The following is a 21,802-nucleotide window of genomic DNA, read 5'->3' on the forward strand; positions in this document are numbered from 1 at the left end:
TCACCAAAGAAAGTGATCATGTGGATAAAATAAGTAGTTTATTTCCATTTAGTTATATCTTGTGGTAAACTATTATAGTGATTGAGGCTTATATTTAATCTTGCCAGATTATACAAACTGAAATTTGTTTTAGTAAACTGTTTAAACATTCAAACAAACAAAAAATTGAATTAATTTTGAGCTAATCATTGTCACAGCTGATTTTATAAACTTTTAGGTTGAAAAGCTTTCTGAATTTTAGGAGCTACGTTTGGTTCTCTGCCATTACAAATTACTATTTTTGTAAAATGCCCCAAGTTTACAAAGCCCATTTTAAATCATTAAAACAAAGTGTTTAAGAACAGATGTTAGTACATGTTAAAAGTAGAAAAGTCTGCTTTTTGAGTTTTAATTATGGTAGCATTAGAAGAATTTTGAATTGACAATCAACATCTCGAGTAAAACAAAAGAATTTTTTGAAGAAGTATTTAAAAATTAACATGTTATGATTTTACAATTTTTTTCTACCTTTCAGTAACTGATGTTGACAAATTAAAATTTTTATTTCTACTAGATAAGTGAAAATCTCCCCAAGAGATTAAAGAACTATAAAAGCTATTAAAGAGCTATAAGTTTAGATTAACTGAAATATAATGTGTCTTAAAGATGACAGCCATGTTTGTACAGCCTCAAATGGATTTATCTGTCCATTTGTCCATCCAGAAAGCATTTATTGAGTCTTCCCTAGCATAATTTCAGGCATAGTTCTACATGCTAGAGATACAAGATGGATAAGAGAAAATCCCCACCCTCAAAGAACTAGTATAGTCATAGTATAGTATAGTATAGATCCTTTGTTAAAAGCTGACCTTCAGTTACGCATAACCTTATTTGTGTAGATTACTATCACCCCTAACTTCTCTCATGTTCTGTGATATGTAAGACCAAATAATGAGATTGTTATTAAAAATACCATTTCCCAACCAGTGTGCCATGACTGAAATATGCTAAGTAGACTCTGGTATCTTAGCTCTCCTTTTAGACTCAGGAAGGCTGTGGGGGGTGAGTGAGTGTGTGTGTGTGTGTGTGTGTGTGTGTGTGGACATAACAGAAAGGCACCCCTTTTCTAGTATACTTTGGCTAGTTTGGTATTCTTCAAACCCCAAAAGATTGAGAAACATCAATTACTTGTTTGAGACCCTAAAATTCTAAGCCAGGAGTCATGGAAAACTGTATTATGGACCTGATGAGTTTAATGGCTACTATTTTTAACTGGATACGTTGGACTTAAAAGAACTGTAGCTTGTCCCCTAAATTTGAATGAAATGGACTCCCAGTGCTAGCCAGAATGAAAGAGCTTGAAAATGCAGAACCTTCCATTTCTGGGACAAGATCATGTAGACTCAATTTTCCTTGCCCCTCCCCTATAAATACAACTAAATGCCCTGGAAATTATTCAACTGACAGCCATAAAAGGACCATGAAAATTGGAAAGAAGGCGGCATACTAACTAGGAACCTCAACTCTTGAGGAATGACAATGTGGTGAGTTCACTGGGTTTTCTTTTTACCTTCCATTTATTCCTGGACTGAGTGTTGGAGAGACCTACTACCCAGAACCGCCAAAGGGCATAGAAAAGAAAAACAAAAATAAGCCTCCTTTCTCTGGCCAAAGGACCAGGAAAGGGGAAGACCAACAGAGACCTAGTCGGGCTCCAAACCTGGGGCCTGGTGGGCAGTCTGATATGCCCAAGTCTCAGCAGGAACAGTAAAGCCCCTGGCCGTCCCAGCCCCTGCTCCACAGCCAGGGCCCTGGTGGGTAGTCTGATCTGCCAACAGCAGCGAAGACCTGGCCATTTCAGCCCCCATGCCGCAACCCAGGCCCCAGTCGTCTTGTCTGCTGACAGCGGCAGCAAAAGCAAAGGGCAGGCTATACCAGCCTCTGCTCCATAACTGGCCCCAGTGGGCGGTCTGATCTGTAGGCAGTGGTGGCGGCAGCAACAGCAGCAGCAATGTGTCTTCCTCCCTGCTCTCTGCCCCATGGCAGGAGACCCAGGCCTAGTAGCTTCTGACCCACTCTCCTTCAGGGTTGCCCAGGGATAGCAGGTGGCCCTAGGAAGCACTTTTTGCTCCTGCAGATGTCATCAGCAGGGATTGACTGGGAACCCCCAGGAGCACCAGAAAAATGAAGCAGACCAAGATAAAATAGCATTGCAAGGGCTCAGAAAATTAAAGTGTCATTGGAACTAAAGCCTTCAAAAGTAGTCTAGAACTTACACACTAAACCTAAACAGGGTGACTGCCTGCTAAAATAGAAGATCCTACAATCAAGAGTCTCCTAACAATGACCAAAATATCTGGGATAGAATTGAAAACCGCTCGTCATACCAAGCACCAGGAAAACTACAATTTGAATGAAAGAAGACATTCAACTGAGGCCAGTACCAAGTTGAATCACATATGGGAATTATCTCTCAAAGATTTTAATTCAGCTGTCAGAAAATTGCTCTAATAATCAGTTACAAATTTTCTTGAAACAAATGAAAAGGTAGAAGGTCTCAGCGAAGTAGGGCCAAGAGCATTTCCTAAAGAATTGGAATTTGAATGTGAAAGAAAGAAGGGAATCAAGAATGGCACCATAATTTTTGGCTAAGTAATTGGAAGGAAATATGGAGTTGGCCTTCAACTGAGAGAGAGGGGTGCGGATTAGGAGTCCGTGTTGAGGGATATGATGGCCCTTTCTCTTCTTGTCCTCCGTGCTCTATTGTGTGCCTTATTGATTAAAAGGAGGTCCTTACATGAGCACTGAAAGGTTGATCCTTCCTTGGAAAACTGGTTAAAAGTGAGCATTACTAACTTACATACTCTTTGTAACATGCAGGGACTTTGCTTTCTTACCTAACTTGAAAAATTCCCCAACTGTTTGAATATTTGATTTTACTATCTTGCCTAAACAGTTATATCCACTTATTTTATACTCTTATTTTCTGATTTTTGCCCCCTAAAGCAATTATTTTCCAGACCATCTACTTTACTTCTTTAGATCTAGAAACTGATTACTACAATTATGATTCAAAACCTATTTTCTGCTGCCCTGCACTGAGTTGGGTAATTGGGTGTAAATGCTTATTTGTTTTGTATGCTTCACCTTTTTGTTAACTGTTTTTTGGTTAAAAGACCAGAGGTTGCATTATTGCCTGCTGAATATGCTTATGTTAACAATTGTGAGAAGTAAATTACTTTTGAGAGTATTAATGAATAGACATTTAAATTGCATAGTTAAATCTTTTCCATTCTTTTTTTGTGTGTGTGGGAGGAAGATCAGCCCTGAGCTAACATCCGATGCCAGTCCTCCTCTTTTTTGGCCCTGGGCTAACATCCATTCCCATCTTCCTCTACTTTATGTGGGACGCCACCACTGCATGGTTTGACAAGCAGTGTGTCGATGCACGCCTGGGTTCCAAACCAGCGAAGCTCGGGCCATCAAAGCGGAGTGCACGCACTTCACCGCTGCGCCACTAGGCCGGCCCCCTTTTCCATTCTTTACTAAGCAAATAATTGGATTACCCCGCTCTCTGTAAGAATTTAAACAACAATTTATATGCCATGTTTGGGGGGAGAATATTTGTTTCAGAAAAAAGTTGTTTGAAATCTGAATGATTCATAGCCATTACAACTTCATAATTTGTATGATTTGTTATTATAAATATTAAAATTTAGATCATCATGTCCAAAGTGAACATTAATGATTAACAGGTGCTACATGAGTGATGGAGCTAGAGTGTGGTGGAATAGAAAGATACCTGTTTCCTAACTGCAAGACTTGGCTGCTAATGTGTAATGTGAATATTGGGTGGAGGTGGGGGTTGGTATTTTATATGGTGTTTCCCAAGCTTACTTGACAGGGAAACTTTTATTCTTTAAGGACTCCAAAAGATGCCAATTTGGGAAACCCCATTTTAAAGTGTTAGCTAATTATATTTTTGTTTCTGTGCTACTGTATAAATTTTGCGTAATACTGATGAAACTGAAATGAATAATAGACAAGGGAGTATTGCTGGCTTTGAGATTTCTTTCACCAGCTTATTTAATTTAAATTATATAATTTAATTTTATTTAATTCAGAAGTAGGTCTAACTTGTTATGGAGATCCATAAAACGTGGTTCTGAATGGGAAGAGATTAATAGTACTTTACAGAAGTATCACTGAAAAAAAAAATCTGTTAATGAAGATAGCAACTTCTGAGCCCAAATATTAATTCCCCCTGCCCCTCTTCAATGCAGAGTTGTAATTAATGACAGGCAACAATACCATTATAGGATAATGTAGCATTTGGAAAACAGTCTTTGTTAGTGGCATATTAACAGAACACATTCCTTTTTAAATATGATTTACAATCTAATTTTATACTTCCAGACTTCCATAATTATTAGTTTCAGTTTATAAAGACTGGATTATGCACACAGAATTTGAAAATTATAATAATGTTAGTACTACTTATAAGTAATTAAGTTCATGAACGCTAGTAGAAAAGTTTAGAAGCAAGTGTCCAAAAAGTTGTTTCTCTACTAAATATTTTCATTGGGCCGTTTCTGATATATAGTCCCACATTTAGAAAATAACAAAATGTGAATGTGCAGCTTTTAATTTAGAAATGAAAATTATGCTTTTCTTATGCCATTCTTGAGAGGAATGGGGAGAACCTCTGCCTTCATGTCTAGGGCAGACCCTGCTAAGTACTTGGTCTTTGTGTCTGTATTTCTGCAAGAAACTATGTTCTAAGAGCCTGCCTTTAGCATTTTTTTCTTTCTTGGCTTCTTGTAGTCTTTCTGCGGGGTGGTTACCAGCAATTCCTTGGGGGAGGAACTGGGGTCTGTGTTCATGTTTCCTGGAGCTCTGTCTTCTGCCCTTTTTGGTCTATGCTCTTAAGTATTCTCATTCACATCAGTGGCTTCAGTTACCTCCTGTTCACTCATGCTTCCTAGGGAGTATAGAGACTGAGCACTTAGATGTTAGAGTTCAATATGTCTAGGCTCCAGTCCTAACTCTACCATTCACTAACTGTTTGGCAATAGACAACCCGTCTTAGCCTCACTTTCCTAATCTATAAAATGGGGGCTAATAGTATATTAGCTATTATGATAAATAATGGTAAATTATGATAAATAATGAGAGAATATATATAAAGTTCTTAGCAGCATGCTTGGTACATGGTATGTTGTAAGTGGTAGTTGATGTTGTCTTCGTCATCTACGTGTTGACCCCTTCCTCAAACTTTATACTCCTGTCTAATTGTGCTCTGTACATCTCTTCCTGGATAGTCCATGGAAATCAATATTTTCAAAACACAACTATGTGTCTCCCTTCTCTGTTACGCTTCTTCTACCAGTTCTTTCTCCTGTAGTCACTCTCTCATTTGGTGGTATCATTATTTACCCAGTAACTGTTGCCAGAAATCTGTAAGTCATTCTTTGAACTGACCCCCAGCCACCCCCTAGCTAATCATTCACTACGTTGTCTTGTCAATTTGTTTTCTTAAGTATCTCTTAGTTGCCTCTACTATATTGGTTTAGGTCTTTATCATCTCAGCTTGGGCTAATGTAATAAACTCCTGACTGGCCCCCACTCTTCAGCCCATCCTCCACTCTTCTGTCACAGTGATCTTTGACCCCCTTCTCTTTTCTAGCCACTTCTCATCCTCTAATTTTTCATGCCAGCAATACCAAACAGCTGGTAGTGTCCAGCACACACCGTGGTTTGACTTGCTACTACTTATTTCTGGAATCTTCTCCTTTCCCTTGTTGGCCCGAAAAACTTACTCATCTTTCCAAGCCCTCCTAGGTGTCCCTGTCTCATAGAGGCCTTCTCTGACCACCTTCCTATTCGGATAATAAACTCTTGGTATTATACGATTTCAATACTTTGTTCTATAATTGTATATATATACCAACAGCAGTCTATTAGATTGGCAGTTTCCTGGGGGCAAGAATTGCTTTATTAATCTTTTTTTGTTTGTTCTTTATATTTTTTGGTCTTATTTCCATTGGGGAAAATGAGATAAATGAGTAAGATAGAATGTGTAAATATCAATAGAATTTTTTTAATGTCAGTGCTTCAATATCTGTTTGTGCAAGTTCTTTATATATTTGACTAAAAAGGCCTAAACATGTACAACCAAGTCAGAGTTCTTACTTTGGGATGTATTTATCTTACAGTCCTTTATATGTTTTCTTTTTCATTTCTTTCCTCCTATGTCTACTCTCCTTCTTCCTGTTTATTATCTATTACAAAAATCTTTTTTCTCCTCTGTTAGCAACTCTCCTTGATACATGCTCCATCATATATGAGCTAACAAAGACCTAGAGTCCATATCCCTCTACCTAGGCTCTAACTCACTCCAGCCCTTTAAACACACACACACACACACACAATTAATCAAATTTTCCAGAACTTTTGGATCAGCAGAGACTGCTATGTATGCTCTGCAGTCCTCTCATAAAAGTGGTAAATGGTGAGTGTATCATACGTAGACTCAGACCAGAGGATGGTGGGCTAAATAAGAACTAAAGCGAGGTCTACTAAACTTTTCACTGAACTATTAAGGTTTGACAGAGGTACTAATTATGCCAATACAGATACTGAGTTAGTAGATACTAGTCTTAACTCTATGAATTACTCAGCTTTGACAGTTGAGCCAGATTTGTTTGTTAGCTTATTGGAGATCCATTGCCAACTTTTTCAAATAAGCCTTCCTTATTTTCAAGGAACAATCTGAATTGTACTGAGCTTAATTCCTTTGTTAGGTCTCTAATTGTTAACATTTAGGCAACAGTTCTTGAGACTTTGGTTTTAATAATTTTCTACTTCATGTGTGTTTCTTTAGCAGTAGCTATGATTAGGTAAAATTTTTTCCATTGGTTTAGTCACTATACCTAAAGTAGTAACCCAGCTTGGTGTGTGTATATAAGTGTGTGTGTATTAGAGGTGGGGGTGGGTACCAGAAATATTAAAGAGAAAAAAAGTATCAGAACGACGTTTCTGTTCCCCTATCACTACCATAAAGTAACAAGATGCAACAGGAAAGGATTTATTGATGGAACAATATGCATAAGCTCTTCTTTAGTGGCAATGACTAAACTAACAGTATTGAAATAAGAGGAAAAGACTATCATTATCTTTTCGGTATCACGTTTATATACATTTGTGTGTCTATAGAGTACAGTTTTCAAGATTTTATTTTTTCTGCTAATATTGTCATTATCACTATATTTTTGCTTTGTTTCCTTTTTGCCTACCCACCATCTGTTTCCCTCAATTCCTGACATCAAAACTGTGCAGAAAGTAGTAGGAAGATACAGATTTAGTAAATGGGTAGAGAAATATCTGTAAGTACCATGATTTCTCGATTTTATATGCTTATGTAAAATTGTGTGATATGATAAATTTATCAGTATTTTGTTCATTTCTAGTTTATTTTTGATTCATCATTCACCAAATATTTATTGGGGGCCTAATATATACCAGGCTCTCACTGAGTTTTTATTGTAATATAACTACGTATAATGTTACATATTATAAATATGTATAACATAAATACACATGTGTGTGCACATATGTGCATGTGTATATGCACAGTTGATACTTGTTATTTGCAGTAGTTATGTTCTATGAAGTCGCTGTGAACACTGAATGAGTTAATACTGAACCATTGCTCCTAAGGGAAATACAGGGTTAGGTTCCTGTGAGCTTCTGGTCACATATTCTTGAACCAATCAATGCATAACCTGTTTTATGTGTTTTTCTGTTTAAAGACATCTTATTTCATATATATTGTTGATTCATTAACATTGATCTCATGGCCAACAGCCCTATAATTCATGCCTGAATGAAGCTTATCTAACACATGTATTTTCTCTGTAAGGTACATCACAGCCTCCTTGTGCTTAGGAACACTAGACAGCACTTCAGCACTACACTTGGGGACCATTTTAAACAGTGAAATCACCAACAAAAAGTGCAAAATGCACTAAGTAGGTAGCAAAAGGACACTTATTTACAGTATGAGAGCTGAAACAAGAAGACAGTGTCACCTCGTTTGACTTTAGCTGGTAATGGATGCATCAGGTGTCTCAAATTTTTTACCACTATGCATGCATCTACCAATGATCCTGAAAGTGCCATGAGTATTGATTTGGGGTTACAAATAAATTTTAGTAAGTAATTGAATTTAAAAATACTTAATCTGCAAATAATGAGGATTGACTTTTTATCAACTGTGTGTGTGTGTGTGTGTGTGTGTGTGTGTGTAGGAATTTGTTCTTGGTCTTCACTTCCCCTACCCCCCTCACCTTTTTCTTTCCTTTTGTAAATTGGTTGTTCTTGTTCACAGTTTTCCTACATCTCTTGTGGTACATTGCACAATTCATTATAGATGTAATGAAGCTTCTAGGACTGTGATATGGACAGGAAGTTCACCCCATTTATCAACGGTTTCCTGAGATATGATGTGTTTTGTTTGTAATCCTCTCATAGAGTGAGAACTTATATTACAGCTGTCACCCCAAAGTTTACATGTAACAACATAAAGTATTATTTTAAATTTAGTTCAATTAGCTGTAAAATTGCAATTAACATAATTCATATTAACTATTATGTTTGAGATGCAAACATTGTTTTTCCTCATTTATATATATAATGTCATTTAAAATAATTTGGATCATACATATATGTAAAAAATTAAGACCTCCTTTAAGTAGCAAGATCTTAGGGATATACCCCTCAGCCATTAAAAACGTTATTTTTAACTGGGAAATATATGTATTGGAGGAGTGTATAAAGTGTGTATGTGTATGTATTTTAAAGAATAACAATAAAATGAAAACTCATGAATCCATCATCCAGGTTAAGAATAGAATATTACTAGTACCTTTAAAAGCCCCTTGTGTGCCCCTTCCCAATCACAACCTATCTCTTCCCATAACCACTATCCTGGTGTATTAATCATTCCTTTTGGTTTTCTTTATAGTTTTACTACCTATGTATATATCCCTAAAGAGTGTATTATTTAGTCTTTAAAAACTGAGTGACAAGCACAAACTTAACTGTGTAGGAAAGGACAATATTACTGCTATTGTGTGAAGACTTTGAGGAAAAGAGAAGCTGAACAGAACCTGTCATTCACAGTCAGGCTTCAGATACCTGAGAGTGTATAGGAACCCCTTCTGGGAAGTTGGTTGGCAAGGTCCCAAGTAAATCCCAGGACACGGGGCTCTTTACAGACTGGAAATCACTGCTGTAGTGCGGGGCTGAGTACTGAAGGTCCAGCAGGAATGCGATCAAGGGGCATGGGCTCTTCTGCGTTTCTTGCTTTTCGGCTCACTGAGGCCTGCCTCCAGCTCTTGAGAATAGGCCAAAGGAGAACACTGCTGTGAAGTGAGCTGAGAGTCCTCTACTGATCCAGGCAGCAGAGAAGAGCAGGAATCTTATCAGCCCCTGGTCAGAAAAGGCAAAATAGAAGAATCTGGGCCCGGCTCACCCGGTCCTTCTGTTTTCAAGTTAAAAAGGTAATCAGTGGCAGTGGAAATCTCTGACAACTCTCAGTCTGGACTGGTTAACCTCTGTGCTCACTGCGTAGCTGTCGACCTGAGGTCTCCCTTCCTTGTACTCCTGGGGTTCCCTTTGTGTGTCTTCTGTGTTGGATCTCCTATTTGCTGTCCCTTGGCATCCTTTTTACTGGTTTACTCTTGTTTTGGCAAACACATCCTACAATAATTTCTTCAGGAAGTATGCATTGCAAGTAATTTATTGAGCTCTTTCATGTCTGAAAATGTCTTTATGATTATTGATTTTTCTGGCTGGATATAGAATTAAAGGTTAGAAATAATTTTCCTTCATGATTTTGAAAGTGTTGCTCTACTGTCTTCTTGCTTCTAGTGTGGCCATTGAGAGATTGGGAGCCATTCTGGTTCCTGATCTGTTGTGTGTGAACTATATCATCCTCCCCTCCCGGGGCACCCTTACCCCCACTTCTGGAAATCTGAAAGTCTTCTGGCCCGTAGTGTTCTTAAATTTCATAGTGGCATGTGTGGACATGGGTCTATTATTACCTATTTTGCTGAGTACTTGGTGGGTCCTTTTAATTTGGGCAACTCATCATTTAAGTTCTGGGAAATTTTCTTGGATTATTCCTTTGAGTTCCTCCCCTCCATTTTCTTTTTTCGTTTTGTTCTACTTTCTGGAAAATTTTCTCAATTTTATCTGCCAGCCCTTCTGTTGAGTTTTACATTTCTTCATAAGTTTATTTTTCAAGAGCCATTTTTTTGTTTTCTGAAAGTTCTGTGTTTCATGGTTATAATATCTTTCTGAGGAGATTAATGGTAGTTTGAAATTTTTTCTTGTTTAGTCTAGTTCCCCTAAGTTGCTCTTTCTGTTTGTTTTGGTCTCTATCTTCCAAATTAGAGACTTTTCTTCAGATGTCTTGGGAGCTTGGTCATCTACACGTGTTTAGGAATAGAGCACTGGTTCTTGATGGGGGGTGATTTTGTCCACTAGGGGACATTTGGCAGTATCTGGAGACATTTTTGGTTGTCAAAACTGGGTGAGGGAGTGCTATTGGCATCTAGCGGGTAGAGGCTAGGGATGTTGTTAAGCATCCTACAATACACAGGACCTCCTCACACATCACAGAACTAGCCAGCCCAAAATGTCAATAGTGCTGAGGTTGGAAACCCTGCAGTTGAAGGACTGAAAGCTGATTGAGAGCTCTGAACTTGTGGGCAGAACTTGTTGACTTTGGGTTTCGAGGGATCATGATCTGGTTGAACGGTTTGAACAACTTCATGTCATTATCTTTAGCTCTTTTCTTCTGGGCTGGTCAGGTATTCGGTAGAAAATCTTTTCTCTCCTGCCTGAAGGGTAAAGATCTAACTTCTAACATTCCCTCTGTTAAAGGGCAAAGGGGCTGGGGCTGTCTGTAGTCAGTGTGTGTGTGATCACATAATCCCCTTGCTTTCCATATTGTACCCACTTCCTCAACTGCGTTGTATCCCCAGTTCTAACACCCTATGTTTTACCCTCTTTAGAGAATGGACCTCTGTCAGGATGAGGACCTCCCAGTGATAGGGAGTAGAGGAGGGGATCTAGGACTCTACTTCTCTATAGATTTCATTCAAACCTTGTTATTTTAGCCCTCTTTCCCTCTAGTTCCAGAGTTATCTGGTGCTACCAGTTTATGAACTTCTTGAGGATTCTGTAGTGTAAATGGGTTTGGTTCTGAACTTTTCTTATTTTCTCTTTACAGTTGAGCTTTCCCAAGTCTGCTAAATCAGTTACCACTACTCCATCTGCTTTCTTGCTTCCCAAATTTGATTATCACTATCATCTCTTCTCTTGTTCTCGCAGTCTTTTCATAAATGTTTTACTCCCTTTGGTATCATTTTAGTGGGGTTTGGGGAGGAAAATACACTAGATGCATTGTGCTAAATCTATCCTATTATTCTGGAAAGCAACATACTATATTCTAGTATAATTTCATTTAATTCTAGTCTCTTTTTTGATGTATTTACTTTTAGTATCAGAATTGTTCATTTCCTAGACTTACACTTTCTTCAGATAAATGAAAACTAGAGGAGATTATTCTGTGTCTGCGTGAAGAGACAGCTGCATTCTTTTCAAAACCTTAGGGTTTTAGCAATATTCACTTTTAACATATTCTGGTTTAATTGACCTTTTACTTAAAAACAGAATTCTGCAAGCAGCCACCTGCCTCAAGTAGAACCTTGTGCCACAATCCCAATCAATATTCAGTATTCTTAAAGAATTTAAAAAAGAATATATTTCACCAAATCTGAAATGCCATCAATTATGTTATCATTCCATTTTGATTAATATCCTGGCCAGAATTAGTGGAAATATGAGAAAGATAGTAGTTTATGATAATGGCTTACTACTATCTCTATCAATATTTTCCCCCACATAAATACTCAAGAATCAATTGTAACTTAGACTAAAATATTTAAGGATAAAGATTCAAGCATCAAAAAAGAGTTTAGGCCAGACTGAAACCTAGGTCTTCTGAATTTTTGCTATTCCTTAAACTGTCATTAAAGTATAAGTAATAAGTGTAATACAGTAGATCTTTTATACACACTTTATTATACCCCCCCCCCTTTTTAAGATGGGAAAGCATGCTATATTTTCTCATAGCCTGTCTCTCCTTAACCTATCGACCAAGAAAATGTAATCAAGCCATGCTAAAATTATATACTTATTTAAATTTTTACCAGTTTCCGCTGAGTTTCTAGTTGATGGATTGTATCACAAAACATCTTAAAGTATAATTTCAATGTCTTTTTAGTGTACTAAATTGGTTCACCTTTGCTTAACCTCCTGGATGTCATTGAGGGACAGACCCTTGACGTGCTTTACTTGTGACTTGTCTTCAGGTCATCGACAGTAGTAGTAGTAGATAGATAGTAGTTCATAGATAAACTCATTTTCTTTGACTCACATTATAAAATAAGCATAAAGAATTGGAAATTTGATTCAATTTGTATTCACAGATTTAAACACGTTTCTGTTTTTTTTCCCTCAGTATTCCCTCTTCTGTGTCTTCTCCCTAGCCTTCTTCATTTTAATATTACTAAAAGAGTGGGGGGAGAAGCTATGCTTTCTCCCTCACCTTTGTTCAATCAGGAAAAAGTAAAGAATGGACACGATAGACCACGAATAATCCCACATACAGATCTTAGAAAGTTTCCAAAAAGATGTAGTGAATTGAAGCACACTACACAAATGTATATATAAATAGAGTCCCAAGGGTTTGTGTATGGACAAAAGACAATTGCATTTAGCATTTCCTGAAATTGCTTGCTATTGTCAGGATAAGTAATCACAAGTAAGACATCTAGATTGAGAATGAAAATGTTTGTGAGAGTCCTGCCTCACTTGATTATATTGTCTTCTCACAGAGGAAAATCTTTGAACAGTTTTGAGTGATAATCAAAAAAGATTCCCTTTCTATTGAGTTCTGAAAAGTACATTATTACCATTTCTTTTCCTTTGTTAGGTTGCTTGAAAGAGAGACATTTGAAACTGTGGTGTAATTGATGTCCTGATGATGGCATGATGAAATCAACTAATTCATATGATCTTAGAGAAATGTTTAAGTCTAAGTTTGATTATATTCTTTTGCTTGTCCTCTAATTGAAAGAAGAAAGACAAACTTATACTTTAAGGCAAGCAGCATCACAAGTGTCCTAGTGTAAATGAAGAACTTTTCTCTCTCTGCTGATTGACCACATGCATCCAGTTGTACTGTTTTTACCTCTAAAAGCCAATGAGAGTGTTTTGTTTTTTTCCTGAGGAGGGAGAAAATGCACACACGTTTACATATACATGTGTGTGTATTTAATGACTCAAACCATACTAGCCTTCAAATAAACTACCATAGTATATTGCTATTGCATTTTGTATTATTCAATAGTCAAGCATGTACAAATCTGTCTTTGGAATATCTTTACTTCAGATACTTATTTGATAGCTATTAATCACAAGGAACTGTGTGCACACTTGTGTGTATGTGTGTGTTTTTAATGCCTGGGCCTGGGCATTAGTATTTTATTAATCATCCCAGTTGATTCAGTTGTACGGCCAGTATTGAGAGCCAGGGACTAGGTAAGCAAATGACTGGACCAGTGGCTCTGCTGGTAGAAATTACTTCCTTTCCTGTGGCAGTTTAGAACAATTCTAATTTGAAGTTTGAGGAAGATGAAGGATTTCTCTGTGACTTCGGGTGAGACTGGAGGGGTTGTTGGAGACCAAATCATGCAGGGCTTTCTCTTTGTGAAGTGCCTGTTCAAATCTTTTGCCCAGATTTTATTGGAGTGTATTTTCTTTTCTTATTTTATTTAGGAATTATTTATATGTTTTGGTTCTTGACTAAATATATGTATTGCAAATACCTTCTTTCTCTGGGATTTTAAGCAGAAACATAATATCAGATTTTCTTTTTTGTGTGTGTGAGGAAGATTAGCCCTGAGCAAACATCCGTTGCCAATCCTCCTCTTTTTGCTAAGGAAGACTGGCCCTGGGCTAACATCCTTGCCCATCTTCCTCTACTTTATGTGGAATGCCGCTACAGCATGGCTTGACAAGCTGTGTGTTGGTCCGCGTCCAGGATCCGAACACATGAACCCCGGGCCGCCAAAGTGGAGCGTACAAACTTAACTGCTGCGCCACTGGGCCAGCCCCAGATTTTCATTTTTAAAATGTCACCGCAAGAAGAAATGGGAGAAACAGTTTTTCAGTAGTCCTGGTAGAAGATGGTAGTAGCTTAGATTAGGGTATGACACATGGAGAGAAGTGTACAGGGTTAAGAGATATTTGAGATAAACTCATCAGGACTTGTTAGTGAGGTTTGGATAAGTGGTGGGTAAGATGAGAGGAAGGGGTCAAGAATGACTTAAGTTTCTGGTTCAAAAGATAAACGCTGTGTCTACTACCACTGTGATAGATTTCTTATTTTGTTTAAGATGTTGGTAATATGTATAGAATGTTACAAAGATTATTTGCCTTGAATATAAGACTACTATTTAGAATTTTAAAAAGTGACTTCAAAATACAAATTTGTTTTCTGGTTTAATAACTTTAAATTATGATTTACCTTATGACTTATAGAAAAATATGTTCAAAATTACTTAAATTTGATTTTTGAAAACTATGGCTATAGTAGACAATGAAACATAGGTAAGATATTGAAGGGAAATAGGAATTTAAGGAAATCAATGAATTAAACTTGGCTTCTTTTTTTTGTTTAGGGGTCCCTTCAGTGTTGTACGACGATGTATCAACAGAGAAACTGGACAACAATTTGCTGTAAAAATTGTTGATGTAGCCAAGTTCACATCAAGTCCAGGGTTAAGTACAGAAGGTAAGAGATGGATTTCAAGTAAGTTATTTGATGTCTGGCTTTATTTCATCTCCAAAATCCATTTATCAACCTAACCTTCATCTGGGGGTGGGGAAGTGGAGGGTGTAATGTAGTGGGAAGTGGGTGGAGACAGCTTAAACTCCATTCTAGTTTGTCAGGGTTCTAGAACATAGTATTTGAAAGATAGAGTAATTTACAGCTATAAAGTCATCTAGGATTGCTATAGGCCTATGCTTTTTGACTAGGAAGAAAGTGAAATCTGGACATATATTTTTTAGGGTCTAATTTTGAGTCCTATGGTATGAAACATGGGATGGGAAGGGAGGGAGGAGAAATAATGGCAAAGATATGAGAATTGCATATTAGAAGAAAGTAAGATGAATTCCCTCCAAGTCCATAACTTACTACTTTTAGGATTATGGTCTAATAGAACTAAAACACTCGTATATCACATTTGGCTTAAGTCACATATGTGAAAATTTGAAAGATCAGTACTGTTAGGACTTGCAGGATTTAAAATTTTGTTTCAAGACATTCATATGGATAATTATATTTATGTATAAATATTTATAAACAGTATGTAAGCATTTTAAACATTTATTTTTTACAGTTTTTTAAGCCATAGTTTCGTGTAGCCACAATTCACATATGCTCGTACTTCAGATGGCACAATTGATTATTATATTTTCTAACTAGCCTGTCTTCTAACTTGAGACTTTTTCACAGTCCAGTAAAAGACTTATCCTTCTTTAGTCCTTTCCTTTTTAATCCCAAGAGTAATGCAGATGATAGTTTAAATTGGAAAAGCTAAGGCAGGGTAGCCTACTGATATTTTATCCAGTTATCTTTGGGAAGTAGAATCCTACATACTATGAGCTCCAAGTTAATCTGTTCCTTCAGATCTTTTTTCAGGATCATTACTTTTAAATACTTTTGTAACCCTTTGAATTATTATTATCTACATACCAATTATAGAAGATTCTTAAAAGTTGTTACTCACAAAGAATCACTGATTTTTTTTTAGTGCTTTAATCTTTCAAATCTTATGGTAAGATTTAGAGATTTTATATCTTACGGTTTTATACTCTGGAATTGGCTGTTATTACTTTTGAATACAAATTATTTTATAACTTCAGCAGAATTTAAAATTTATTTCTAAGCAGGCTTTACAACTAAATTATTTCCTAAAACTTCTTAATTGCATTTAAGTTTAATATACTGTGTTTGATTTTTCTATACCTCAGTTGTCAACTAAAAAAGAAAACCTTCCTACGTACTAAGGTAATTTTTGTATAAACCTAGTTTATTAAACATATGTGTTGAGTCTTTATTTCTCTTGAAAGTTCTGATACTGTTGATGAAGTTAGTAAGATTACAGTTAAAAATTACAGGCCTAAATCAGGTACACAGTATACCTATGTTACATTGATTTAGGTCATCATTATACCTAATTCTGAATCTCTGCAGGCTAAAGACAACTTTTAGGGAAAAAATTAATTACTTTGTCAGTTGGCTAAGGTTGTTTATTTTTTATTTTTATTTTTTTTTAATTTTTTGTTTATTGCAGTAACATTGGTTTATAACATTATAAAAATTTCAGGTGTACATCATTATACTTGTATTTCTGCATAGATTACATCATGTTCACCACCAAAATACTAATTACAACCCATCACCACACACATATACCGAATTATCCCTTTCACCCTCCTCCCTCCCCCTTTCCCCTCTGGTAACCACCAATCCAATCTCTGTCTCTATGTGGTTGTTTATTGTTGTTATTATCTACTACTTAATGAAGGAAATCATACAGTATTTGACCTTCTCCCTCTGACTTATTTCACTTTGCATTATACCCTCAATGTCCATCCATGTTGTCACAAATGCCTGGATTTCATCTTTTCTTATGGCTGAGTAGTATTCCATTGTGTATATATACCACATCTTCTTTATCCATTCGTCCCTTGACGGGCACTTAGGTTGCTTCCAAGTCTTGGCTATTGTGAATAACGCTGCAATGAACACGAGTGCATGTACCTTTACAAATTGGTGTTTTCAAGTTCTTTGGATAAATACCCAACAGTGGAATAGCTGGATCATATGGTAGTTCTATCCTTGATTTTTTGAGGACTCTCCATACTGTTTTCCATAGTGGCTGCACCAGTTTGCACTCCCACCAGCAGTGTATGAGAGTTCCCTTCTCTCCACATCCTCTCCAACACATGTTGTTTCCTGTCTTGTTAATTATAGCCATTCTGACGGGCGTGAGGTGATATCTCATTGGAGTTTTGATTTGCATTTCTCTGATAGTGATTTTGAACATCTTTTCATGTGTCTGTTGGCCATCTGTATATCTTGTTTGGAGAAATGTCTGTTCAGGTCTTTTGCCCATTTTTTAATTGGGTTGTTAGTTTTTTTGTTGTTGAGATGCATGAGTTCTTTATATATTTTGGAGATTAAGCCCTTATCAGATGTATGGTTTGCAAATATCTTCTCCCAATTGTTAGGTTGTCTTGTCGTTTAGTTGATGGTTTCCTTTGCTGTACAGAAGCTTTTTAGTTTGATGTAGTCCCATTTGTTTATTTTTTCTATTGTTTCTCTTGCCCAGTCAGACATGGTGCTTGAAAAGATGTTGTTAAGACCGATGTCGAAGAGCGTACTGCCTATGTTTTCTTCTAGAAGTTTCATAATGTCAGGTCTTACATTCAAGTCTTTAATCCATTTGGAGTTAATTTTTGTGTATGGTCTAAGGTAAGGGTCTACTTTCATTTTTTTGCATGTGGCTATCCAGTTTTCCCAACACCATTTGTTAAAGAGACTTTCTTTTCCCCATTGTATGTTCTTGGCTCCTTTGTCAAAGATTAGCTGTCCATAGATGTGTGGGTTTATTTCTGGGCTTTCGGTTCTATTCCATTGATCTGTGTGTCTGTTTTTGTGCCAGTACCATGCTGTTTTGGTTACTATAGCTTTGTAGTATATTTTGAAATCAGGGAGTGTGATACCTCCAGCTTTGTTCTTTTTTCTCAGGATTCCTTTAGCTATTCGGGGTCTTTTGTTGTTCCATATAAATTTTAGGATTCTTTGTTCTATTTCTGTGCAAAATGTTGTTGGAACTTTGATAGGGATTGCATTGAATCTATAGATTGCTTTAGGAAGTATGGACATCTTAACTATGTTAATTCTTCCAATCCAAGAGCACGGAATATCTTTCCAATTCTTTGTGTCTTCTTCAGTTTCTTTCAGAAATGTTTTATAGTTTTCGGTGTACAGATCTTTCCTCTTTGGTTAAGTTTATTCCTAGGTGTTTTATTCTTTTTGTTGCAATTGTAAATGGGATTGTATTCTTAATTTCTCTTTCTGCTACTTCGTTGTTAGTGTACAGAAATGCAACTGATTTTTGTATGTTGATTTTGTATCCTGCAACTTTACCATATTCGTTTATTACTTCTAAAAGTTTTCTGGTGGATTCTTTAGAGTTTTCTGTATATAAAATCATGTCATCTGCAAATAGTGACAGTTTCACTTCTTCCTTTCCAATTTGGATCCCTTTTATTTCTTTCTCTTGCCTGATTGCTCTGGCTAGGACTTCCAGTACTATGTTAAATAGGAGTGGTGACAGTGGGCATCCTTGTCTGGTTCCTGTTCTTAGAGGGAAAGCTTTCAGTTTTTCACCATTGAGGATGATATTAGCTGTGGGTTTCTCATATATGGTCTTTATTATGTTGAGGTACTTTCCTTCTATACCCATTTTATTCTGATTTTTTTTATCATAAATGGATGCTGTATCTTGTCGAATGCTTTCTCTGCATCTATTGAGATGATCATGTGATTTTTATTCTTCATTTTATTAATGTGGTGTATTACGTTGATTGATTTGCGAATGTTAAACCATCCCTGCATACCTGGAATAAATCCCACTTGGTCATGGTGTATAATCTTTTTTTTTTTTTTTTTTTTGAGGAAGATCAGCCCTGAGCTAATATCCGTGCTAATCCTCCTCTTTTTGCTGAGGAAAACCGGCTCTCAGCTAACATCTATTGCCAATCCTCCTCCTTTTTGTTTTTCCCAAAAGCCCCAGTAGATACTTGTACGTCATAGTTGCACATTCTTCTAGTTGTTGTAGGTGGGACGCAGCCTCAGCATGGCCGGAGAAGCGGTGGTCAGTGCGCGCCCGGGATCCGAACCCGGGCCGCCAGTAGCGGAGCGTGCACACTTAACTGCTAACCCACGAGCCGGCCCGTGTATAATCTTTTTAACGTATTGTTGTATGCGATTTGCGAGTATTCTGTTGAGGATTTTTGCATCGATGTTCATCAGTGATATTGGCCTGTAATTTTCTTTTTTTGTGTTGTCCTTGTCTGGCTTTGGTATCAGGGTAATGTCAGCTTCATAGAATGAGTTAGGGAGCTTCCCCCCGTCCTCAATTTTTTGGAAGAGTTTGAGAAGGATAGGTATTAAGTCTTCTTTGAATATTTGGTAGAAATCACCAGGGAAGCCGTCTGGTCCTGGACTTTTATTTTTGGGGAGGTTTGTGATTACTGTTTTGATCTCCTTACTGGTGATTGGTCTATTCATATTCTCTACTTCATCTTGATCCAGTTTTGGAAGGTTGTATGATTGTAAGAATTGATCCATTTCTTCCAGATTGTCGAATTAGTTGGCATATAGCTTTTCATAGTATTCTCGTATAATCTTTTGTATTTCTGAGGTGTCTCTTGTAACCTCTCCTCTTTCATTTCTGATTTTACTTATTTGTGCCTTCTCTCTTTTTTTGTTAGTGAGTCTAGCTAAAGGTTTGTCAATTTTGTTGATCTTTTCAAAGAACCAGCTCTTGGTTTTATTAATTTTTTCTATTTTTTTTTTTGGTCTCTATTTCATTTATTTCTGCTCTGATTTTTATGATTTCCCTTCCTCAACTGATTTTGGGCTTTGTTTGTTCTTCTTTTTCCAGTTCGTTTAGGTGCATTGTTAGATTGTTTATTTGAGATTTTTCTTGTTTGTTGAGATAGGCCTGTATCGCTATAAACTTCCCTCTTAGAACCGCTTTTGCTGTATCCCATAAGTTCTGGCATGTCGTATTTTCATTTTCATTTGTCTCCAGGTATTTTTTGATTTCTTCTTTGATTTCTTCATTAACCCAGTTGTTGTTCAGTAGCATTTTGTTTAATCTCCACGTATTTGTGGCTTTTCTGATTTTCTTCCTATAGTTGATTTCTAGTTTCATACCGTTGTGGTCAGAAAAGATGCTTGGTATTATTTCCATCTTCTTAAATTTATGGAGACTTGTTTTGTGGCCTAATATGTGATCGGTCCTGGAGAATGTTCCATGTGCATTTGAAAAGAACGTGTATTCTTCGGTTTTTGGATGGAATGCTCTGTATATATCTACTAGGTCCATCTGTTCTAGTGTGTCGTTTAAGGCCAATGTTTCCTTATTGATCTTCTGTTTGGATGATCTATCCGTTGGTGTAAGTTGAGTGTTAAAGTCCCCTACTATTATTGTGTTACTGTCTATTTCTGTTTTTATGTCTGTTAATAATTGCTTTATATATTTAAGTGCACCTACATTGGGTGCGTAGATATTTACAAGTGTTATATCCTCTTGTTGGATTGTTCTCTTGATCATTATGTAATGCCCTTCTTTGTCTCTTTTTGCAGTTTTTGTTTTAAAGTCTGTTTTGTCTGATATGAGTACTGCTACCCCAGCTTTCTTTTCATTGCCATTTGCATGGAGTATCTTTTTCCATCTCTTCACTTTCATTTTGTGAGTGTTTTTAGGTCTGAAGTGTGTCTGTTGTATGCAGCATATATATGGGTCTTGTTTTATCCAGTCAGCCACCCTGTGCCTTTTAATTGGAGCATTTAGTCCATTGACGTTTAAAGTAGCTATTGATCAGTATGTACTTACTGCCATTTTTTAAGTTTTTTTTTTGCTCAGTGTTTTAGTAGTCCTTCTCTGTTCCTTTCTTCTTCTATACAGAATTGATGGTCACTTTAGTTTGACCTCTGTCTGAAAGCTGTACTCTTTAACTCCCCTCCTCCCTCATGTTTTTGATATCATATCTAACCTCTTTTTTGTGCATTTGTATCCATTACGTTCTTATCATGGAAATAGATAATTTTTCCTCTTTGTGGTCTTCTCTTTTCCCCTTAAATCAGTCCCTTTAACATTTCTTGTAGCACTTGTTTCTTGGTGACAATCTCCTTTAATTTTTGGTGTCTGGGACATTTTTGATCTCTCCTTCCATTTTGAATGATAACCTTGCTGGGTAGAGTATTCTTGGCTGTAAGTTTTTTCCTTTTAGCACTTTAAATATATTGTGCCATTCTCTTCTAGCCTGTAAGTTTTCTGCTGAGAAGTCAGTTGATAGCCTTATGGGGTTTCCTTTGTATGTAACTTGTCTTTCTCTTGCGGCTTTTAGGATTCTCTCTTTATCTTTAATTCTGGACATTTTGATTATGATGTGTCTTGGTGTGGGCCTCTTTGGGTTTATTTTGTTTGGGGCTCTCTATGCTTCCTGTACCTGGATGTCTGTTTCCTTCCTTAGGTTAGGGAAGTTTTCATCTATTATTTCTTGAAATAGATTCTCTGCCCCCTTGTCTCGCTCTTCTCCTTCCGGGACACCTATAACACGGATGTTAGTGCGCTTGATGTTGTCCCAGAGGTCCCTTAGACTGTCCTCACTCTTTTTAATTCTTTTCTCTTTTACCTGTTCACCTTGGGTAATTTCTTCTAGTCTTTCGTCCAGCTCACAGATCCGTTCTTCTGTATCCTCTACTCTGCTTTCGAGTCCCTCTAGTGAATTTTTCATTTCCAGTATTGTATTCTTCATTTCTGCTTGGTTCTTTTTTATATCTTCCATTTCTTTGTTGACATTCTCACTGAGTTCATCT

General features: G+C 36.8%; 1 protein-coding gene across 10 annotated transcripts in view; it reads left to right on the forward strand.

The window, feature by feature from the left end:
* Nucleotides 1–21,802, forward strand: part of CASK (calcium/calmodulin dependent serine protein kinase) — a 417,632-nt gene that overhangs the window by 91,274 nt on the left and 304,556 nt on the right. For 6 of the 10 annotated variants that reach the window (XM_087427612.1, XM_087427614.1, XM_087427617.1 and 3 more), the window contains one exon: nucleotides 14,796–14,926. In XM_087427612.1, coding sequence (XP_087283738.1) covers nucleotides 14,796–14,926 — 131 coding nt within the window. The remainder of the gene's footprint in view (nucleotides 1–14,795; nucleotides 14,927–21,802) is intronic. The other 4 variants (XM_087427616.1, XM_014791047.2, XM_004435018.3 and 1 more) reach the window with 1 other exon arrangement.

The sequence above is a fragment of the Ceratotherium simum genome, chromosome X (genome assembly GCF_057802395.1).
Source record: "Ceratotherium simum simum isolate JZ-2026a chromosome X, ASM5780239v1, whole genome shotgun sequence".
Taxonomy (NCBI): Eukaryota; Metazoa; Chordata; class Mammalia; order Perissodactyla; family Rhinocerotidae; genus Ceratotherium; species Ceratotherium simum.